General features: G+C 39.9%; 2 protein-coding genes across 2 annotated transcripts; both read right to left on the bottom strand.

The window, feature by feature from the left end:
• Positions 1 to 48: 48 nt before the first annotated feature.
• On the bottom strand, positions 49 to 4,994 carry si:dkey-260g12.1 (tumor necrosis factor receptor superfamily member 14). Its single transcript, XM_067509377.1, has 11 exons — positions 4,748 to 4,994; positions 4,520 to 4,589; positions 4,293 to 4,335; positions 3,952 to 4,062; positions 3,613 to 3,762; positions 2,428 to 2,515; positions 2,170 to 2,210; positions 1,189 to 1,305; positions 929 to 951; positions 730 to 835; positions 49 to 514 (listed from the first exon to the last, which is right to left on the bottom strand). The coding sequence occupies exons 2-11, from the start codon at positions 4,586 to 4,588 to the stop codon at positions 243 to 245; spliced, it is 1,020 nt and encodes a 339-aa protein (XP_067365478.1). The 5' UTR covers position 4,589; positions 4,748 to 4,994; the 3' UTR covers positions 49 to 242.
• Positions 4,995 to 5,591: 597 nt separating this feature from the next.
• iffo1b (intermediate filament family orphan 1b) lies at positions 5,592 to 18,368 on the bottom strand. Its single transcript, XM_067509374.1, has 9 exons — positions 16,957 to 18,368; positions 13,554 to 13,614; positions 12,579 to 12,674; positions 11,950 to 12,090; positions 11,635 to 11,819; positions 11,421 to 11,547; positions 10,445 to 10,534; positions 8,987 to 9,117; positions 5,592 to 8,758 (listed from the first exon to the last, which is right to left on the bottom strand). The coding sequence occupies exons 1-9, from the start codon at positions 17,940 to 17,942 to the stop codon at positions 8,659 to 8,661; spliced, it is 1,917 nt and encodes a 638-aa protein (XP_067365475.1). The 5' UTR covers positions 17,943 to 18,368; the 3' UTR covers positions 5,592 to 8,658.
• Positions 18,369 to 19,814: the final 1,446 nt, after the last annotated feature.

A 19,814-nucleotide genomic window follows, 5' to 3' on the forward strand; every position in this document is an offset into this window, starting at 1 on the left:
CATCTTCCAACTGTTCTTTACAGAATTAAAGTTACGGTGTGGAGAACATGCAGAAAATAAAATCATGGTAAAGCTCTTTGACCCCTTCGCAGTTTGACAGAGAATATGAATGTGGACCACATTCATTTGTAGTTTCAGAGTTTTGTAATTCCTTCCTCTCAATGATAGATTATGCTAAGGTTCAGTCTGGGTGCCAGTGATCTTAACCGTTAATGCATATCCTCTGAGAGTTGTGCAATGCATCATAGCTCCTCTTCTTTGGATATATGGCAGTCCTTCCCCTGTTCCTGGGAGGGAAAGAAAATGCTGTCAATATCTCCACTCCTCTCCTCCTCAGAGAGATGAACACTGGGAGAGGATGTGGGATGAAACACAGGACAGTCTCTTTCGTCTTCCTCTTCACTGCTCACTCTCTCAGCCGTTTTCCTATCTTCACATGTCGGGCCAACTTGGCCTGTAAATTGACTGAGCAAGCTGAAGATCACTGTCCCTGGATTGTGGACATGAACTGGACCTACAGAGACATTAGCAAGCAGAGAGTGCTCATAAGGGAATTGTTTAATTTAGCTGCACCAAACTGCAAGTGCATTAACATATAGTTTACAAAGTAGGTACAACTCAGACTGATAACATTAACACAGCTGTTTCTTTCACTTTTCTATTTTGTTAATAATGCCACAAAGTGAGTCAAGCATTTCACATCAACGTTTCCATTTCACTCATTAGTACCCAGATTGGCTGCTGAAGGACATGATGGGTGCTGCTTTGCACTGAATGAGTCTCTGGGGATCTGATGAGTTGACTCCTTTCTCTTGTGAGAAACATCGTGACCTCCCTGAAGAAGAGTCTGTCAGTTAATCACAAATAAAGTAGAAATGACGCTACATATGTAAATGTATGACAGAGTGAGAATCCTCTGGGTACTTACCTCATTATACAGCTTTACAATAGCTGAAAAACAGTAGATGAAGTAGTGAGTAATAGAAATACGTGCAATCAAACATGCCACAAGTGATGATTTAGTATTGACATACATGATTTACATAGTGACTAAAATTCAAAACATATCTGCGATCTTCAGCACAAAACTCCATTTACATTCATGTCTACATTTCTAAGTTAAACATCTGTTTCCCAAAAGGTTTAGCTGAGACATCAACATTATCCTGGATGTAAACACCATCTGACCTCGCTTGAAACAAGTTTCATCACCAGGTCGACGGATGCAGAACAGGATCACAAGGGCCAGACATCCTACAACAACCACTGGACCCAAGATGGCTGCCAATGGACTGCGTGATGCATCTGAGACAGAAACAAGATTTTGGTCAACTTGTGGCAATGTTTTTGGTTTATGCTACAATGGTCACAATGACAACGGTCATATTTAGATTTAATTCCCAAGTAGAACAGGGATATTCAAATATCAGAGCAACTCATCATCTGAAAATGTGTAATGTCTCCACAATAATATAATTCCTATAGATCAGGGGTCACCAACATGGCAATAGCTCACCGTAGTGCCACTTACCAATGAGCTGCATCTAATTTATTTGTTGCTATTCTTTTTTAAATCACATTTGATAGTTATTGTGAGAAATCATTTACATGATCCGTGTCTTCACATAGATGAATATCATTAATTTAATTAATTATTAATAATAACATATAATTAACGGTAAATTGAGCAAATTTATTATTTCAAAAACTGCGTATTAAACCCTTAAACGTATTAAACGTATTAGCCCTTCACATTAATCGGTACCCAAGAAGTATCTCAGTTTCAAAAAGGTTGGTGACCCCTGCTATAGATTTTGAAAATTTCACAACATAGGTGACAACTTTGACCTGCTGGTGGCACTGCAGGGTAAATGGGGAATCAGTGATGGTAGGACTTGTGATCACTAGATAGTTCAATCAAAGCCAAAAAATGTCCAACTCAGGGATCATCAAAGTCATCAGGATTCATCCTCCAGGGACCATGAACAGGAATATAGTCCTCATGAAAAGATTTTAGTGTGAGCCAGTGTGATAGACTGAGGGACTTAATAAGATTCACACCCACTGAGCCATTTCTTAAGTATGGTTAAAATGAATCCTGGTGTCTACAAACAATACAAATCCAAATGCAATACACTGCACACACACAGTCTTTTCACACACACTCACCCGTGTTGCTGGGCGTTGTTGAGACTTGCCGACCTCCACACCTGCGTGAGATAAAGGTGGAGCATTATAAATCTCGAGTATCTCAAATATGTGACCCAATCAACAAGGAAAATGTTCTGATGTCTGATATCTATACCAAATGCTGTAAAATAACCTTGATGGAAAATTTTGACGTAGTGTCATGTCAATCTAGAGTTTTAAAACTGCACTTTATTAAGTATCTTTTATGAACTGTTTGGCAGGAAATCCATGACTCACTTGGTAAAAGGGCAGAGCGTGGTGGAAGTGCTACCATCTCCTGAGGAAGTGGAGGAAGGCGTCTGTTTACCACTTCTTGGAGTCACAACTGGAGAACAAAAACATCAGTGTTGTTGTTACAGATTTCCAAAGAAAATTAGTCTCTTAAGCACAGACAATGCACCGTTATTATGGCTGCAAATGCCAGTGCAACCTAAACAAAATCCAAACATGTAGCATTAGTCTAAGAGTTTAAAGAAGACATGTGATTCCCTAAAAGTCAGAATAAAGAAAGTGAAAGTACCACGTTCAGTTTGCGGCCAGACCATGTTGTTTTTCTCATTCTAAAACACTAATTGTGATTGAGCATCATCGTCATCTTCTATCCTGAGACAATGACACTAAAAATGTTTTACACGCACTTCTGTATCAATATTTTTCAGAGGGGAGTTTGTTTTCACAATCTGGTGCTGCTGGTGGTTCAGTGGTTAAGGCACTGGCCACGACCCACAAAGTCTTGCTTCCTGACCTTGTGGCATTTTATTCTTATGTTTTCTTAGCTCATGCACCATGTTTTCATCAGGTGTAATTATTTTTTTTATAAATAGTTACCAAATGCCAAAAGGAACTTTAGGATGCCAGGTTACGTAAAAGTCTCCAGGAGCATAATATATATTTTTTCCGTATCTTTGAAAAAGCATGACAGCACATCTGGTCCCAAATCCATTTTTAAAACGGTTGACTTGATAGGACCCACAATTAATTTTAATTTATATTTGCATTTGACAGTCTTTTGCTAATGGCTGATTAAAAGTAAAAAAAACAAAACAAGGCCCACAAATGGTTAAGATATACATAGTCATTGTTTCCTCACCATGATGTTTCCACAAAATCTGGGCAATTACTTTTGATATTTGAAAATATTTTCCTATAAATATTGTGAATGTTTACTTTCATAGTTTAGCGATGGAATAAATGCATATGAAATTATTACTATGCTTAGGAAAAAGTTCAACATTTTGTACAGTAACGTTCACTTCACTGAGAGGGGAGCCCCCAGAGCTCAGAGTAGAGTGAAAACATTTCAATGTCACGTGTTTGAATACTTAATGTCAAACCACTCAGAAGTGTATTTTGTTTACATTGTGGGCCCTCTGCTGGTTGAAGACTGTCTGACGTTGAAAATCAGCTCTGCTCAGTATTTACCGGTTAGGACTGTTTCCTTTTTCTTGACACAGTATTTGCAGATCCTAGCATCTGTGTACCGATCCCATTCAGAGCATGTGAAACCAGTCTGACAGACACACAATGTATTGGACGTTGTGGTGCAGTTCTGCTCCACTCTCAGATTGTAATCTAACGGACAGGAAAACAGAAGCGAGTAAAAGTCACATTTCTGGATGAACAAAATAGATTAGTACTGCTATTAACATGGTTTCAGTTTCTTGTAGAAACCCAACTGACAGAAACTGGTGTCATTACTGTCCCGACAGGAACGGCTAAACCATTATCGTAACATAAATGACTTGATGAAAGTTTTTATACCTGGCCTGCAGTCTCCAAAGCAGCGATGGCACTCCCTTTCACAGTTCAACTCAGTTGTATAGCTTCCAGGAGGACAAGGGGCACAGCTTGTGCCATGTTTCTGATACTGGCCTGACAGAACAGAAAGAAACAAATGATAACAACCGGAAGACAAGGAGTTCAGAGAGAGCCCGCTCACCCAGAGTGCATGTTAATGAAGGATGTGGTCATACTCTACAGCACAAAGTGAGCGTGGAGCATTTCTCATGAAGACAAAGAGATGGGCAAAAACACAGACACACCGTAATTGCCAAATATTAATCATTATTGACAAAACAATAGATTTAAAAAACTATTTTTACCTGCAGGGCACAATCCACATTTCTCACCATTAACAGTGTATGCCTGTTAACACATAAATAGAAGTAGACATAATTATAATACTCAAGTAGAATAATGTATCGTCATTCATTAGTATACATTCGACAGTTTGAACTTTTTCTTATACCTAAAAAATGAATATAAGGGTTTTGCCATAAGGTTATTTGATCATTTAGATAAATAAAAGAAGGAGGAAGGGCATTGTTACCACAGGAGATGTGACCACCAACTGTGCAAATAGCATCAGGGTAATCACAAAGTATTGCACAAGTCCCATTCTATAAAGAAACATAAGAAATGTTCAGATATCTAGGAGACACATAAAAACAGCACTTTGAACTGTCATGTTCTGAACAAATTGGCGCACCAACAAAAACTCTTATTTTACAAATTAAACAAAGTATTTTAGAGATTTTTAAAAATATATATTTTTTACCTTCCTGATGTTTCTTCTGTTCTCCTTGTATTTTTGTTAACTTCCTTAAGGTGTGACTCTCACTCTGTCTCTCTATCTTTTAGTCTTCTCTCACGCTCGACCCATCCTCTGTGTCAGTGTTTCCTTACCTGGGTACATCTTCCTGTCTTCCTGTCTCCTCCGCCCACTGATCGCTATCTACTGCAGTCCTGTTTACACGTTTAGCTCTTGCACACAGACCCATCCTCTCTCTGACTAATGTTTCTGTATCAAAGCCTCACCACTTTCCGTGCAAACTGTAAGATCTGACGAAGAATGAGGAGAAAGAGACATTCTCAGTAAAGTCAACAACATGATCGAGGAGCAGATCTTTCAGATAGTAGTACTTAGATTGTCTAAGGTGGTAGAAGCAATCGGATGTTTTGCTTAAGTACTATATTGTAACTTCAATATAATGAAAGTATGTCACAGAGAAAAACAACGCAGAAGCTATTTGTGTTAGAGGGTATATTTTTGGTAATTGAGGTGGAGCCATGTTTAATTACAGGGAACACAAGATCAATTTAAGGGGAATTCCTCTAATACTAGCTTTTTTGTGAAATTTTTAATGATTTGTCCTCTTTGGGCCTCAAACGTATTTAAGTGGATGTTCTGGAATATAGGTGAAATCTTTGATTGTAGTGATCTAAACGCAAATATCTGATAGGAAACCTCAACCAACTTATGCTGACAAACGTTATCAAAAACATCTGGGTTGATACGTTTAATTCAAACTGTTGGATGCTGTGTTAACCAAAAGTATTGTGAAATGTGGGCAATTTATCTTTTAGTTTTAAACATGGACACAAAAGGCTTCATAGATACATAGTGTTGTTTCTCATTTGCTTTTATTCTTTCAGTCTCTGGACACATTACATAGTGTAGCTCTGCAGTGAAGCTTTTTAGCCAAAAGTACTTGATACTTAAAGCTGCAGTCACACATCTGTAGCAGTTATTATCGAATAGTTTGTGTGACGCCAAATATAATGAAAATATGTTCAGAAAAGGTGATTTCTTCTGTTAAGACGGAAAATGTGACAAAACACCTTTATTTGATCTTATCTGTAATCAATTCCATTGAAGAGATAAATAGAGCAATCGAGTCTTTCTAGGTTTATTTGGAGCTTTTCCAAGCTTCTTTTCAGGTGTGTGACTGGACATTGTTCTTTTGCATACTTCAAAATCAAGTATATATTGAAAGTTATATTTCCTTACACATATAAAGTCAAAGCCATCATACAGTCCTTTCAATAAAGCATTTGCATTTTTTTCTTACATTTTTCATACATGAGTAGTTTTTAAATAGGCTTTACTTGGCAACCAGGTACACTCATCCTGAAAGAGGACTAGTGGGAAAAAAGGTATTTTCATTTGATTCATATATTTACAATTTGTGATGCAATTACTGACAAAAGAGAGCTCAGTCTCAATTTGCACTTACTAAGGTAAAACTGCTAAAGCAGACAGAACATCAAATTACTATGTCCTTCTTAATGTTGTACCTTTGCCACAGTAAAGTCTTAAAAAAAACAAAAAACCAAAAAAACACCACTCTTTATACAGACATAACACCCGCTAACAGACACACTGGCACATGCATACATAGACTCATAGACGCGTGAGTGTAAAACTAGACAAAGGGAAATTATGTATTTTTATGTCTCAGATATGTTTTCGCTGACATCCCCCAATATTCAAACAGTAGAGAAACATTTAGATCAGCATTTAGCTGATTCCACACATGCATGAGTTTGTATAAATCTGCCCCCTCCTGTTTGTAATGTAACTTAGTTGTGTGTGTGAGATCATAGTAAAGCCATATCACCTGGTTCAGCCATACAGACACATAAACACACCTAAAAACAGCCAGGGCTATATTTAGACACCAGTGTCTGATGACCGATGAACAACTGTGTTGCTCTAACAGTGACAATTGTCTGCAGTGTTATCTTACATGTAGCAGACTGTCCGAGTTCATGATTACACGTGCCCAGAAAAACAAATTAAAAATGAGGTACTATATGTTCGTGTTAATTCTTTATTCTAGTCTCCTACAACACCCCAGCATGTAAAAGGTGAGGACATTTGAATAAATGTAATACAGTTTTCTATTTCCAGAGTGCTGATATTCTTTGCTTTTTGTAACAGTGCTGATTTCCAAAATTTTTGTGTTGCTTTTCCTTTGAATGTGCAAATGTTTACAGGCTCAAAAATAGGTTCACTTATATACATCACCTTCGTGAAATAGCTTCTGCAGTCATATTTAGTCTTTTTCTTTCCACGCCCTGTTCATTTTGTTTTGGCACTCAGTGGCTAACTCAAATTATTTTAAGACCATGTTCTTTCTTTTAGTTCTTTCCTAAAGTATTCTTTAAGTAATTCTGCTCAACCATGCAGCTCTGCCTTTACTCTAGCTTAAGCAATACTGCTGAAAAGAAAACAACTTATTAATAGTTCCTACATGACAGTGTGAAGCTACACACAGGATTCACACTGTTTTCACTGCAGCTGACAGAGGCTATGGCTATATTTAAAACAAACATGCTGTCCTCTGACATCCTTTACTGAAGAGGTTGCCTAGTACCTGAATGTCTCATGAAGCACCGTTTAAAGAGCGTACAAACCTCAAGCAGTCTTATTGGTGACTTGCAATGCATTGTTTATAAAATGTCATGAATGAACTTGCTCCAGCTTCCTGAAGTTAATTCTCATAATTTCCGGCAAAGATGATTTAAATGCCTATGCTCAAAGTACCTCTGTGTATGGACAAGTACAATGTTAGTGTGGTTTCCTCCTCATAATCTGACCCCAAAATGATGGCGATTACCGCTGAGGGAGGTGCTGGAATGTACTCTAACTATAGTGGAGATACTGTGACATGATGGGCTAGTTAGGCTAAGTATCTGTACATTTAATGGAACCATTACCTCTAGGTGATTGAGGAAATGCAATGCAAAACAGCAATAGATAACATGGTCACATTATTTAGATCTTCCCTGAGAGACTGGGATCAGGCTCTCATTCTCACAGATTAACAAGACCAAAACCTTTCACTTTTTCAATAACATATCCAACTATACTTGATAGAAAGACAAAGCATGTTGCTATTTAGAGACACAATGACATTTTGGTTATTTTTTAAAATACATTTTTCACTTTATGTTTTGATAAATAAAGATTTTTTTGTGACTTTAATTTTGCTCTGAATCTGCAGCTCTAAGGGAGTAAAATGACATCATATTAGACGTTAAAGACCAAGTTGATCATTACTGAACTAATAGTTGAAGCTCGACAATATACTTTCTTTTCTATGTCAGGTGAAACTGTACTGCCTCTTGATGAGTATTTTGTGGAGATGGATTTATCACAAGAGTAATGACACACAATTATTTGAATATTACAGGATAAAGGTGCTCGAGTTAAGAGGTTGTTGGTGAGTGAAAGAGACATATCACGTTCTTCTCTAAACTACAGCACTGAGGGACATGAGCCTTTGCTTTACTTTCAGTAAAATTACAACATTCAGTTTCCTGCATCTTTAGACAATAAACAGTTTTAAGGTTCAAATCCCTAACCACTGCTGTCAAAGAAGAAAAAGTCCAACTAGAGAGATGGCCTCTCCCCACAGCAGGGCAGTGACATCAGCATGTAATAACAATAACCCAGGTCTGCTAGTCAATCTTAGTCTCATTGCTCAAACAGTGTCCTCAGATCAAAGCTAATTGGTGTGGATATCACAAGAATAAATTATATGAGTTAATGAATGAAGAACTTTATATGTAAACATGGTGTTGCCGTAGATACAGGTGTATATTGCATTGGTGTGGTATTAAAGCTTGATGTGGTGATGGTCACATGGCCACAGACTCCCTTACTACTGGGGTGAGGAGGTGTCAAGATCTCCCAGTGCTGGAGGAAGATGATGGAGACGCTGAAGACTTGTCATTTTCTCTCTGGTCACTTTCGTCAGAGGAGCCAGGTACTGCAGAGTTACTGCGAGAGATAAAAACACTTTTAAGGAGGTTCCTCTGAAAATCCACAACTGCTAAAAACTCTCCTACTGTTGGCACCCTGTATTTATGCTGGTGCATAAATACAGGGTGCCAATTTAGAAAAACACAAATCTAATTATATAAAATGTGAATTTTTCTGATAAATACTGTATAAATACATAAAATGTGTAAACCTGTATGTGTGTGTGTGTGTGTGTCTGTGTTATACCTGTCTCCACTCTGTGTAATGAGTCTCCTGCAGGTCTCCATCTGAACGTCCAGGCCTCTCTTCATCGAGCACATCTCCATGTACTCATGCAGGTGTCGGTTCATGTCACTCTTGGCTGTAGCCAGTTCCATCTGCCGTGGAAAAAAAGGTCAAAAAATGCCCAGAATAAGTTACATGTGCTCATGATATAGTCAGCACTATAATATCCTGACTACAGGCAAACAGATATTAAACAGATATAAACAGATATTCCAACCGCACGAATCATGTCCTGCAACTGAATAATGATTTTGCCGATGTCCAGGTCTGATTTCCTACGTCTTTGCAGAACTTCCCAAAGGCTTGCTGCAACGGTTGGCCATGCTCTTACACTCTTCAGTCCAACTTCTCCCACACAAGCTTGATAGGTTTTAGATCTGGTGATTGAGCTGGTCAAGCCATGACTGAGAGTATTCCAGCCGCTGGTTTTTCCTCCAGATCATTCTTACATAACCGGGAAGAATGGTTGGCTTCATTGTCTTGCTGCAAATATCATCATCATCCCCCAGATCCTCATGTTTCCACCTCCATGCTTTACTGATTTCACTCTTTGTGCATCTTGGTCCACTGCAATATTTTCTTCTGATTTGCTAACTTTAGTATAAGGTTTTTTTACTTGGCAATCTGCTCAGGCGGCCAGCTGACCTGAATCTCCTACTCACAATATATATGCACACTGGTTTCTCTCTTGCTGTATTAAATGATGAAGCTCATTTAGTAGGCTATTATCTTTTTAAGGAGGACAGTTGTAAGTACTCGTCTTCTTGGGCAGATTTCCACTTTGGTATTCCACTGCATCTTCTGTCCTGACTGGATCCACTTACAGCAGGTCTCTGGAGACTATAGTGTACACCTTTCAAATTTACAATGAAAATGACAGGTTACTCTAACCATGGGGGAAGAGCCAAATATAAATTAATTATTGGTTTACTGGACATGATCTTATCTTGATCAGCTTAAGAGCATTTGCATTTGAAATTCTGGATAAACTTCTTAGTATAATGCTACAGATTTGTCAGGCAATGAGTGCTGAAAGTATGGTTTAACATGCAAATTTGATTTGACCATAGTTCTGTATTCCAATACACTATACATACTATGTATGTTCTTTGATTCATCTACAACCATTCAATTAAATAAAACCAACAAAAAATAATAGTACTGCAAAACTCTATTGTTGTATGTGTGTGTTTGTGCGTGTTTGTGTGTGTGAGTGTGCGTGTCTGCATCACATATTATCAGGTAATATTATCCGTAAATCATCAAATCAAAATCATGTAAACAACATCTTGTAAGATTTAAGGCAAGACACTAAATGTGTCTCTGAAAATTATCAATGACACATTTATGACACATTTACTCATTTATATTCGACCAATCCGACATATTTCAAAGAGAAAACTGAAATAGGTGTCTGACCTCAATCTGGTCAATTGTCTCTTGATATTCCTTCTCTCGGGACTTAAAGAGACATTCTGTGTCGTTGATCACCTTTTCCAAACAGTCCTCCTGGAAGAAAGATAGAAAGACCAGGACTAAGTGGTGTAGACTGTAGTAAGAATATCTGAATATGATAAAATACAGAATGTCTTTTCATTCCATTTTTGACACAAAAAACATACTTTACTTAGCAGCAAACATGTGTTTGTGTGTTAAGCATCTAACAATCAGACACAAAGCAAATAACACTTGGGTTTATGCTCCTATAAGCTCATATTTCACTGACTAACGCAGCTCCTCCCTTCAGAGGGACAGCAGACTGTTCGAATTCTACACAGACACTGAATAAAAACAAACTGTACACCACCCCATTTGGGATGCACCATTTTCTCAGAGTGTTTGTGTCCATATGTGTAGTATTTTATCCAGAAACACCCCAGCAGAGCAGTGAAGCTCAGCGGGCTAGGCAGTGGGAGATGCAGCTGCATCAATCATCAATCGTTGCTGGAGACTAAACTGTATTGACCATCAAATTAACCTGCTGCTTTGCGCATTGGCTCCACCCATGACATCAGTACCTTACAGGCTTCCTTGAAATCTGAACTAACAACATCAGCACACACCATGGAGCTATATGAAGGATGACGATTAAAATATGGGGCAGATCCTAAAGGCACACAAATGTTATAGAAATAGAGTCCTCACCAAACTGCAGTGAAAAGAAGACTGACTGCACATTTACTGCACTGCAATCATTTATGTACGAGAAACAGGACTTGGTTAGACTTGTTTCTTATGTTTTTGGGGGCAGGGGGAGTTGGCGAACAACCAGAGCAGGGTACCTTGAGGACCAGCGTTGAGCACCCCTGGTGTAACTTTACAATGGTGCTTGATACAATCATTAAAACCAAAGCCTGAAAATCAGATTTAAATGACTTATTTGGCCAGAGCCTACCTCTCCTGGTGGGTGAGTGGGGTCAGAAGGAAGAGTGCATCCTGGGAAATCCTCCCACAGAAGCAATGTCTCTTCGGTCTCCTCCCAGGCCAGACTGTCGCAATCATCCTCAAACTCACATTCACGTCTATAATAAAATGTGCACACAAAAGAAACAATAATTAGTGCTGGACAGAAGGACCCCGTCATCACATTTCAATGTCAGACCACTCACAGCTGGTTCAGCATCCTCTGCATCTCTTCATTTATCTGATTGGCTGAGGAGCCACACTGCTCCTCATCTTTGACCACACCTCCATCACTTTCAGAGGTGCTGACAGGTTCCTCGCCCTCACTCCCGTTAAATGCCATGGGGGGTTGTTTCCGCCGGCAGTTTAAGGATGTTTGGTTGTTAGGAACCTACAGAAACATATTCAATCATTAGGAATGGAAACACACACACAAAAAAGTGAATTTGGTAACGTGGAAATAAAAGCAAATCAAATAACCAGAGATGAAAACACGAATCGATCAGTTTTAGCTCTGGTACCTGGTACATCTGGATCACATCTTCACAGTTCCTCTGCTGAGCTACATCACACAGACGAGCGGTGATATCAATCCTGCGGCAGATGTCCATGTCCACCTTCATGGCTTTCTCCTGGATTTTACTGTCCAACTCTGACAAGTTCTACATAGAGGATCAAGGATCGATATGTTAGGATAACCATCAATAATTCTGACTAATACACTTTTAGAGTGCTGCTTCTCAATAAAAGTTTCTAATTTGTAATGACATCAGGTTTATTAAATAATATTAACTTATTTACTAATTCTTTATAGGCAAGTATTAATTGAAAAATAAACTCACAGGTTTCTTTTTTTTACAAGCTCATACTATGAAACCGTATATTTGATTAAGTCAGAACTCAGCTAAAAAGACTAAGTGGAGGAAATAAAACAATCAGCCTGCGGAAATTTTTACACTCACAGCACCTGGCACCTAATTCTTCATTACTAATCTATGAAGGTTAGTGAAGGCTATACTGACATGACTGAGAGTGTGTGGGCATGGGGGTTTGATGCACATGTTACAGAACTGGTTATTGCTTTATAAACGGGTATGCAGATGCACAGCATGTGTGACTGGTACTTGTTTATGAGCAGTAATGTGCTCACGTTGCTCATGAGTCCTTTGAAGAGAACCAGCTCTGCCTTCAGCTGCTGAACTCTGAGAGCTAGCTCGTCCTGACAGCCTTCACTCTCCTGCAAGTCCTGCACACACACATACAGGAAGCCGCAAAGAACAAACATTATTCAGGGTGTGCACACAACCACTGAGCGGTTCTGCCACAGTGCTGTCTTTACTGGAAATTATAGGTCAAGTTATCCAAGCAAGGTAACCATCAAAATCAAAAGCACACAGAAACTTTTCTAAAAATGCTACTGCAGCGCCTGAAAAACTTTAGCTACTGTGGGAAAAACATAAGCTACTGTGGGAAGCTTTTCTGCAAAACTCTCTTTTCCCCTGCTGAGGTATATTATAAAATATTTGTTAGACCCTTTTCAGTCTCAAAAGGTGTAATGCAGCTTGTGGTCTGCTGCTGATGTGGTAGTGCCAGCTCAACAGTGTCAGGTACAGGAATTCCAGCAACAATATATGTGAGCTCAAACATACAAGAACTGTATGCACACACCTGCCTACCCACACATGCAGACAGGAAATCAACATTTGGTTTTATAAAAACACCACTGCAAGAAGCCCAAATATGGCATATCAACTTGACAGCAGGTGACACAGTCAGATAAAAACAAAAAGGTTTCTTCTATTTGAAATAAACATTTTCTTTTCTTTAATTAAGAATAAACATAGCTTAATAAATGGATGGCCAGTGGTTTAAATAAAACGTGAAGAGTTGAACCAGCCGTTATATATGCTACACAAAGGAAATGTGTGAGTGTTAGGGAAGAGTGACAGCTTGAGAAACTGACTTGTCAACATGATCATATCACCAGCATATTTTATATTCAAACAGATATTACATCCATTGTTTGTCAGTTTATAATAAACACTTTTTGAAACATACTGCATTGCTGGTCTGTAGACATGTAATAGATGAAAGCTCTTTCACAGAGCAGCCATCTTTGCTTTACCTCCTGTAAGTCTGCAATCTTCTGTTGCAGATCCATCCTCATAGTGTATTCCTCTTCCCATCTAAAAGACACAGACACAGAGATGTACTGTATTGTTTTTAGTTAGTGCCTTAATGTAGAGTACTGATTCACTGACAAAGAACACAAAGCAGAAACAGATGCATTGTATTACACGTACAGGTGCAGCTAGTTGAATAAAGCATCTTTTTGACCTGCTTATGAAACGCAGGTGTAAATTAGGGGTGTGAAAAAATATTGATATACTTGAGTATCGCGATATTATGGTTTGTTGAACTGCACTGTTTCTTAAAAACACTGTATCAATTCTTAATTTACAGTTAACATGCAACACTTGTTGATAAGTTTCCTAAAATTGTTTTTTTTTATTTCAATATATATTATTGCTTACAGCTTTGGCATACATTGCAATATTGGATGCTATAGATGCTAACTAACTAGTGCAGGGATGGTAAACTCCACCTGCCTGAACACACCTGATTCAGCATATCAGCAGTTTAAAAACAAGCGGGGCTATGGCTCTCAAAGACCTCAGTTGGATAACTTGAACTTGTTTATCTGACCAAACAAACTGGATAAAAGCAGATTATACAGCACCAGAACTGCTGCAACATTTAAGTCAGGGCCAACACCGAGACACATACAAAGACAGTCAACCATTCACACTCGCATCCACGCCTCTGGGCAATTTAGAGTAACCAGTTAATGTGTCTGGACTGTGGAAGAAATCTGAAGTAATTAGATAAAACCCACACAAGCATGGAAAGAATTTGCAAACTCCATACAGAAAGACCACGCTCAAACGGGGATGCAAACCCGCAACCTTTCTAGCTCAAAAAATATATAATAATACACACACAAAAATAACAAATTTGAAATTTAAAATCGGCCATGGTCAAAGAGAAACGAGTGGACGTTTATACCAACAGCGACTCGAGTCAAGGCCAGTGCCTCGACGGCTGTAAGGCATTCGACCATGGACCACAGGGTCAGTGGTTTGATCCCTGCTCCTGGCTACATGTCGAAGTGTCCTTGGGCAAGACACTGAGCCCTAAGTTGCTCCTGGTGGGTCAGGTGAGCACCTTGCATGGCAGCCACAGCCATCGGTGTGTGAGTGTGTGTGGATGGCTGAATGGGAATCAACATTGTAAAGCACTTTTGATGAAAGCGGTATATAAGCGACTATTTACCATTTACCATTGCCACCAAGTGTGTGTGAGTTTAGGACAGCTGGATTTCAATCTGGCTAAGTGGGATCATGATCAGATCCATCGCAATCCAGATAAATGTTGCATTAAACACATAAATGCAAAAAATAGCTAGCAAATAAAGAAAGTGCCACTGACTCAGGGGTATTGGTTCTGTGAATTACTGAAGAATCGCTTGTTTGATGAATTGCACTACTGTGATGCAGCTCAGTCAAATGGCCCATGAATCCTTACTTTAATATATTTAAAAGCTTGAGAAACAGACTTCATATGTGACAGAGCACACGTGCCCAGGGGAAATCCACTTATTGCAGAGTCTGTAAGCCCTGTTATCAGTGCTGTTTGAAATGCAGAAATCTGCGGCACATGGAGACCTTTAGGGAGTACTAAATCTGAAAGAAACTGAGTCATGAAACGGGAGTTGTTGTCGTAGGGGATGCTTGTTTTATCAGTAAGGTGAGAGCGAGCAGACTGTCAAGATGTGCTTCCTTCTGCAAACCAAGCCCCCATCCAACAGCTTGCAGTGCATGCTGCATTGCAGATACAGTGTGGAGTCTAGAGAGGGGGATGTGCAGTGGAAGAGAAAGGAGGCAGAAACTATGAGAGAGGAAGTGTTCAGCAAGGGGGACTGTGTCAGGTTTATGTGAGAGTGACAATGTGAAATTAGGGTGTGGTGGGGACAATGGGGGCAGTGAGAGTGGAATGGTAACAAGGGAGCGGGGAGTTGTACTTGAATACAGGTAAGTTAAGATAGTTATAAAGACAGTTAGTGAGTTCGGTGAGTCTTATAGACATGTCATTATTTATAATTAAAATAAATTGTGTGCAAAGACAATGACCCTAAAATTGAAGGATGGAGTTTGACTGGGAAAAACAGGTTTTAATGTCCCCATCAACCTACAATAAGTGAGACACAGCCAGGGCTTGTTACAGTAAGCTCAGCAGGTGAGGAGTCACTGGTTTGAACACCGAGAAGCATGCAGTATGTCATATACCGTGATTCACAGTAGTCGGTTCTAGGACGAATAGTCAGCAGAGGATCCACCCTCAAATAAAAACTAAATGCATGTCTGATGTCACCATCTTCCCCATTCACAAAGAGCCCTGTGTCAGAATCTAGTGTTAAGAATGCACGGCTGCTCATTTGGACATAATACAAAGAAATGTGCTAGGACAGGGGAGCTAGTTCACCCAGGACAAATAATAAATAACCACAACTGCTATGTTCACTAAATCTATAGTAAACTTTATAAAACTTTTATAAATTGTCCTTGTCCTCTTTCAGTGACTCTGAACAGGTCATCCTCCACATATGTAAACAGTCGTCTCTCTGAACTGGACACTAGTACATGGAGATTTGAACTGGTGATGTCATGAGGTGACACTGTTGTAAATTTGTCACTGATGATGAATAAGTAATTTTAGATTAATGAAAGTTTTGTTGAAGTTGGTATGTGATTCTAGGGACACAGCTAGCAAAATGTCAGAAAACTGTGAAAAATGTCTTGCGTGACTTGACATCTGAATCATAAAACTGAATCATATCTATAAAATTGCTGCTTAGAAAACCAACAAAAACAATCAGTTACTTATAAAACGACAAGAATACATCCATTTAAATTCTCAGCAAAATAATTTACTTAACCTACATATACATGCAATATACATGAAAATCTGCTGCTCTAGCTTACTATGCCCCCCCCCCCCCCCCCCCCCCACCTGGCCTGTCAGAACTTGTTTTGGATAACAGCATTAAGATGTCTTACCCTCAGAGACTGACACATTAAGTCTGTTGTAAATATGAGCTCTATTTCAGGATGGATTTTCCGATATAGTAAGCCATGGGTGAGACAATTTTCCAGAGACCTTCATGGGCTCTGAAGTGCAACATTTGTCTCCACTTGTCACCAATAAACTTTGACCTTTATATTTAGCCCGTGACGTGTTTAATTTTTGGGAAGTATTTCTAGCAGCAGCACCTGCCTCTGCGGTCAGACGAGAAGTGGATGCAGGGTCATGCTGGAGTTGATAGATGGAGCGGATTAGTGCTTACTCGGCTCCCGCTCGAGACAGCTGGTCTGCAGCTGCTTCACAACTCTGCTCACTCTTAAACTACAGGATAATCAGCAGAAATATCATTGTAGACCTATTTAATTAAAATGTTTTATTCCATTTACCTGCGTTTATACTCATCTCTCTCCCTCTTCACTTTGGCCAGGACATTATACAGGGCTCTTATCTCTGGGGTTATGGTGTCAATCTGGACCCCAACTCCATCTGGGTGTACCCAGGACACGCCTGGGCTGGTCAGACGCTCTGCACCAGGGCCAAACTTGCGGGTGTGGTTGTAGGACCAGATGGTTCCTGGGAGGAACCGTGGAGGAAGGTTGACGGAGCTGCCGATGCCTGCGCTGGTGCTATGGAAAGCTTTAGAGCCAGAGCCAGGGGAGTCCACACAGGGAGAGGACTGGGTGACAGTGATGGCTGGGTTATTTGTTTGGGTTGAACTAGTGTTTTCAGGCGCTGCAGGTGGGAGGCTTGACATGAGCGGTGGTGTGAATAGTGTTGTAGGCCTCCGGGCTGAGTTGTTTGTGTTGTGGAAGGGGAGGGAACCAGGTCTGAGTGGTATAGTTCCAATAAATCCAGTCTGAACACCTGCTTCCTGGGTATGCCCCCTGTTCTCACAGCTACCCCCTTGACTTCCCTTGTTGGCATCCAGCGCCTGTTGCAGCTGCTTCTCTAAGATCTTATTTCTGCGCTCTAGTTCATGCACTTTAGCCAAAAAGCACCTGAACCGCAGGTTCAAAGTCTTGAGGACGCTGATGTTGGATCCTAGATCGTTTCTAAGAGCCATGGCTGCAGGTGGATGCGGCACAACGCGGTGCTGATAGAGGCTGCTGTGATTGTGGTGGAGGTACGGTGAGGTCTGTGAGGGTGCGGTGAAGTCAGGCCCAGGCTGATCAGGCCCCAGGCCAGGCTGCTCACCCAACAGAAGAGACGCCGGGTCCGATGCACCGAAAACAACGTCGGGCAGGAGGCCGGAGGGGGAGTCCGGGTGTCCAGACGTTTGGTTCGGCTGCGGATGCTGTTGGAGATGCGTGTTAGGACCCAACAAAGGATTCATGCTATTGTGTGAGAAACTAAAGCGCTGCAGATCGGGCATGAACACGGACGGAAATTTTCTTGCTACAACAAAATACAAAGCTCGACAAATAAGAAGCAGTTGCTAAACGTAACAGACAGACGGGCGCGCAAAACGCCAGCAGTCCCCTGATTATGTAAGTTTCTAAATAAGAATCTTATCCCTAAAGCTGAGAGGTCTTAACATCGGCTGATGGATCAGGGCTCTATCACAATCTGCAACAAAACATCCAAAGGCGACTCCAAACGAGCTGACAGGGAGGATTCAAACTGCGGCGATGCTGGCTGTGGGCCGGTGAGATGTTCTGCAAAGTAAACGCACCGAAACAAAGAAAAAGGACGCAAAGCGTGAATGAATAACAAAGAAGTCCAGTGTCGCCGCGTCACTGAAGTTCTGGCAACAAGAAGTGACCGCAGGAAAGAGCAAGTGCTGCTGGATTGGAAGAGCGCGGCTACCGTAAAGATGCTACTAGGAGAGCGCTGATCCCTTAACTGTTTGTGTCCTGAGGGATGAAACACTCAGGACAAACAACGCACACAAGCGTTATTTGCTTGTTTATCATTAGTGATGATTCAGAAGATATGTGGCGTCAATAGTGCAAAAACACATTTTAAAGTTCTTTGTTTAGGCAAAAACACATTTCACATGCACAATCTTTTATAAAATAAGATAAATGTTGTACATGTTTTATATGCGTGTGATATAAAACATGTAACAGAAAAAAATAAAATCACTAAAGATGTAACATAATCTAACATCAACATCATCATCAACGTCATCTATCTATCTATCTATCTATCTATCTATCTATCTATCTATCTATCTATCTATCTATCTATCTATCTATCTATCTATCTGTTCAACATCCATCAGCTCTGGTATTGGGATGGACTGATCCTCCCTTTGAGATAGCAGAGTGTAAAGACATTTAAACCAGTTGAAGGAAGAAAAGTAGGACACAGGCATTAGGTGAAGAAATGGCCCTTACTCCACCACACACTCCTCCCTGAATTCCCCTCTTCATCACCTGATATAATAAGAGGTTTATCAGGCAGTGGGACTTGGCAAGCATAGCAGGGATCAAAGTGACTACAGGTGGCAGACAGGATGAAAGCTTTGGGGGGGGGTCCTGGTCAGTGACTCAGCTTTTTTGCTCAGTGCAAATCCAAACATGGGCTGTAAGATTCATTTGAGTAATATGGGAAAGTCTGGGATCTTTGGAGTGTCCGTAGAAGTTAAGAAATTCTTGGCACTGGGCTCCTCTACAACATTTTGTAAAGTACTTTCTGTGTCCTAACATCTCTTAGGATGAGAGCAAACATCAGTAACATGCTGGCATAAGCCATGCAGGCCAGGAGGAAGGTGGTGCACACCTCTGCAGCCATTTCAAACAAAGCATGCTCTAAAAGATTTTTGTAGATCATGGAATCAGAAACTTAGCTTAACTTTGTTAGCTTGACTGACAGGAGGATGGCAGTACAGTAGAAGAACGTTTTGTTGCCATTTAAAACAAAGGTATATTGTAGATATAGAGGACAGTATATATATTTGAATTTAAGTTGAACAATTAATTTATGAGATAATATAATATAATTTTGAAATGATGTAATTTATCGGCACTTTTCCCTTATAAAATCATGAGATAGAATGTGTTGCTTTAAGCCTCTTCACCCCAGTGTCACTGGCCAGGGGATAAAATGCACTAAGCAGAGTAGGAGATATAAAATAAATAAGCTGTAGGTCACTATTAATGCCGTGATTGTTTTTATTTAGCATGAAAATATCCCACAAAGCAATATAATTTCTTTGATATAATACATATCTTCTGTGAGCATGCAAACCAGAGAATGGATCCACTGACTGTTTGACATATGGAGAAAGACTGTTTGTTAT

Source organism: Channa argus, chromosome 7 (assembly GCF_033026475.1).
Source record: "Channa argus isolate prfri chromosome 7, Channa argus male v1.0, whole genome shotgun sequence".
Lineage (NCBI taxonomy): Eukaryota > Metazoa > Chordata > Actinopteri > Anabantiformes > Channidae > Channa > Channa argus.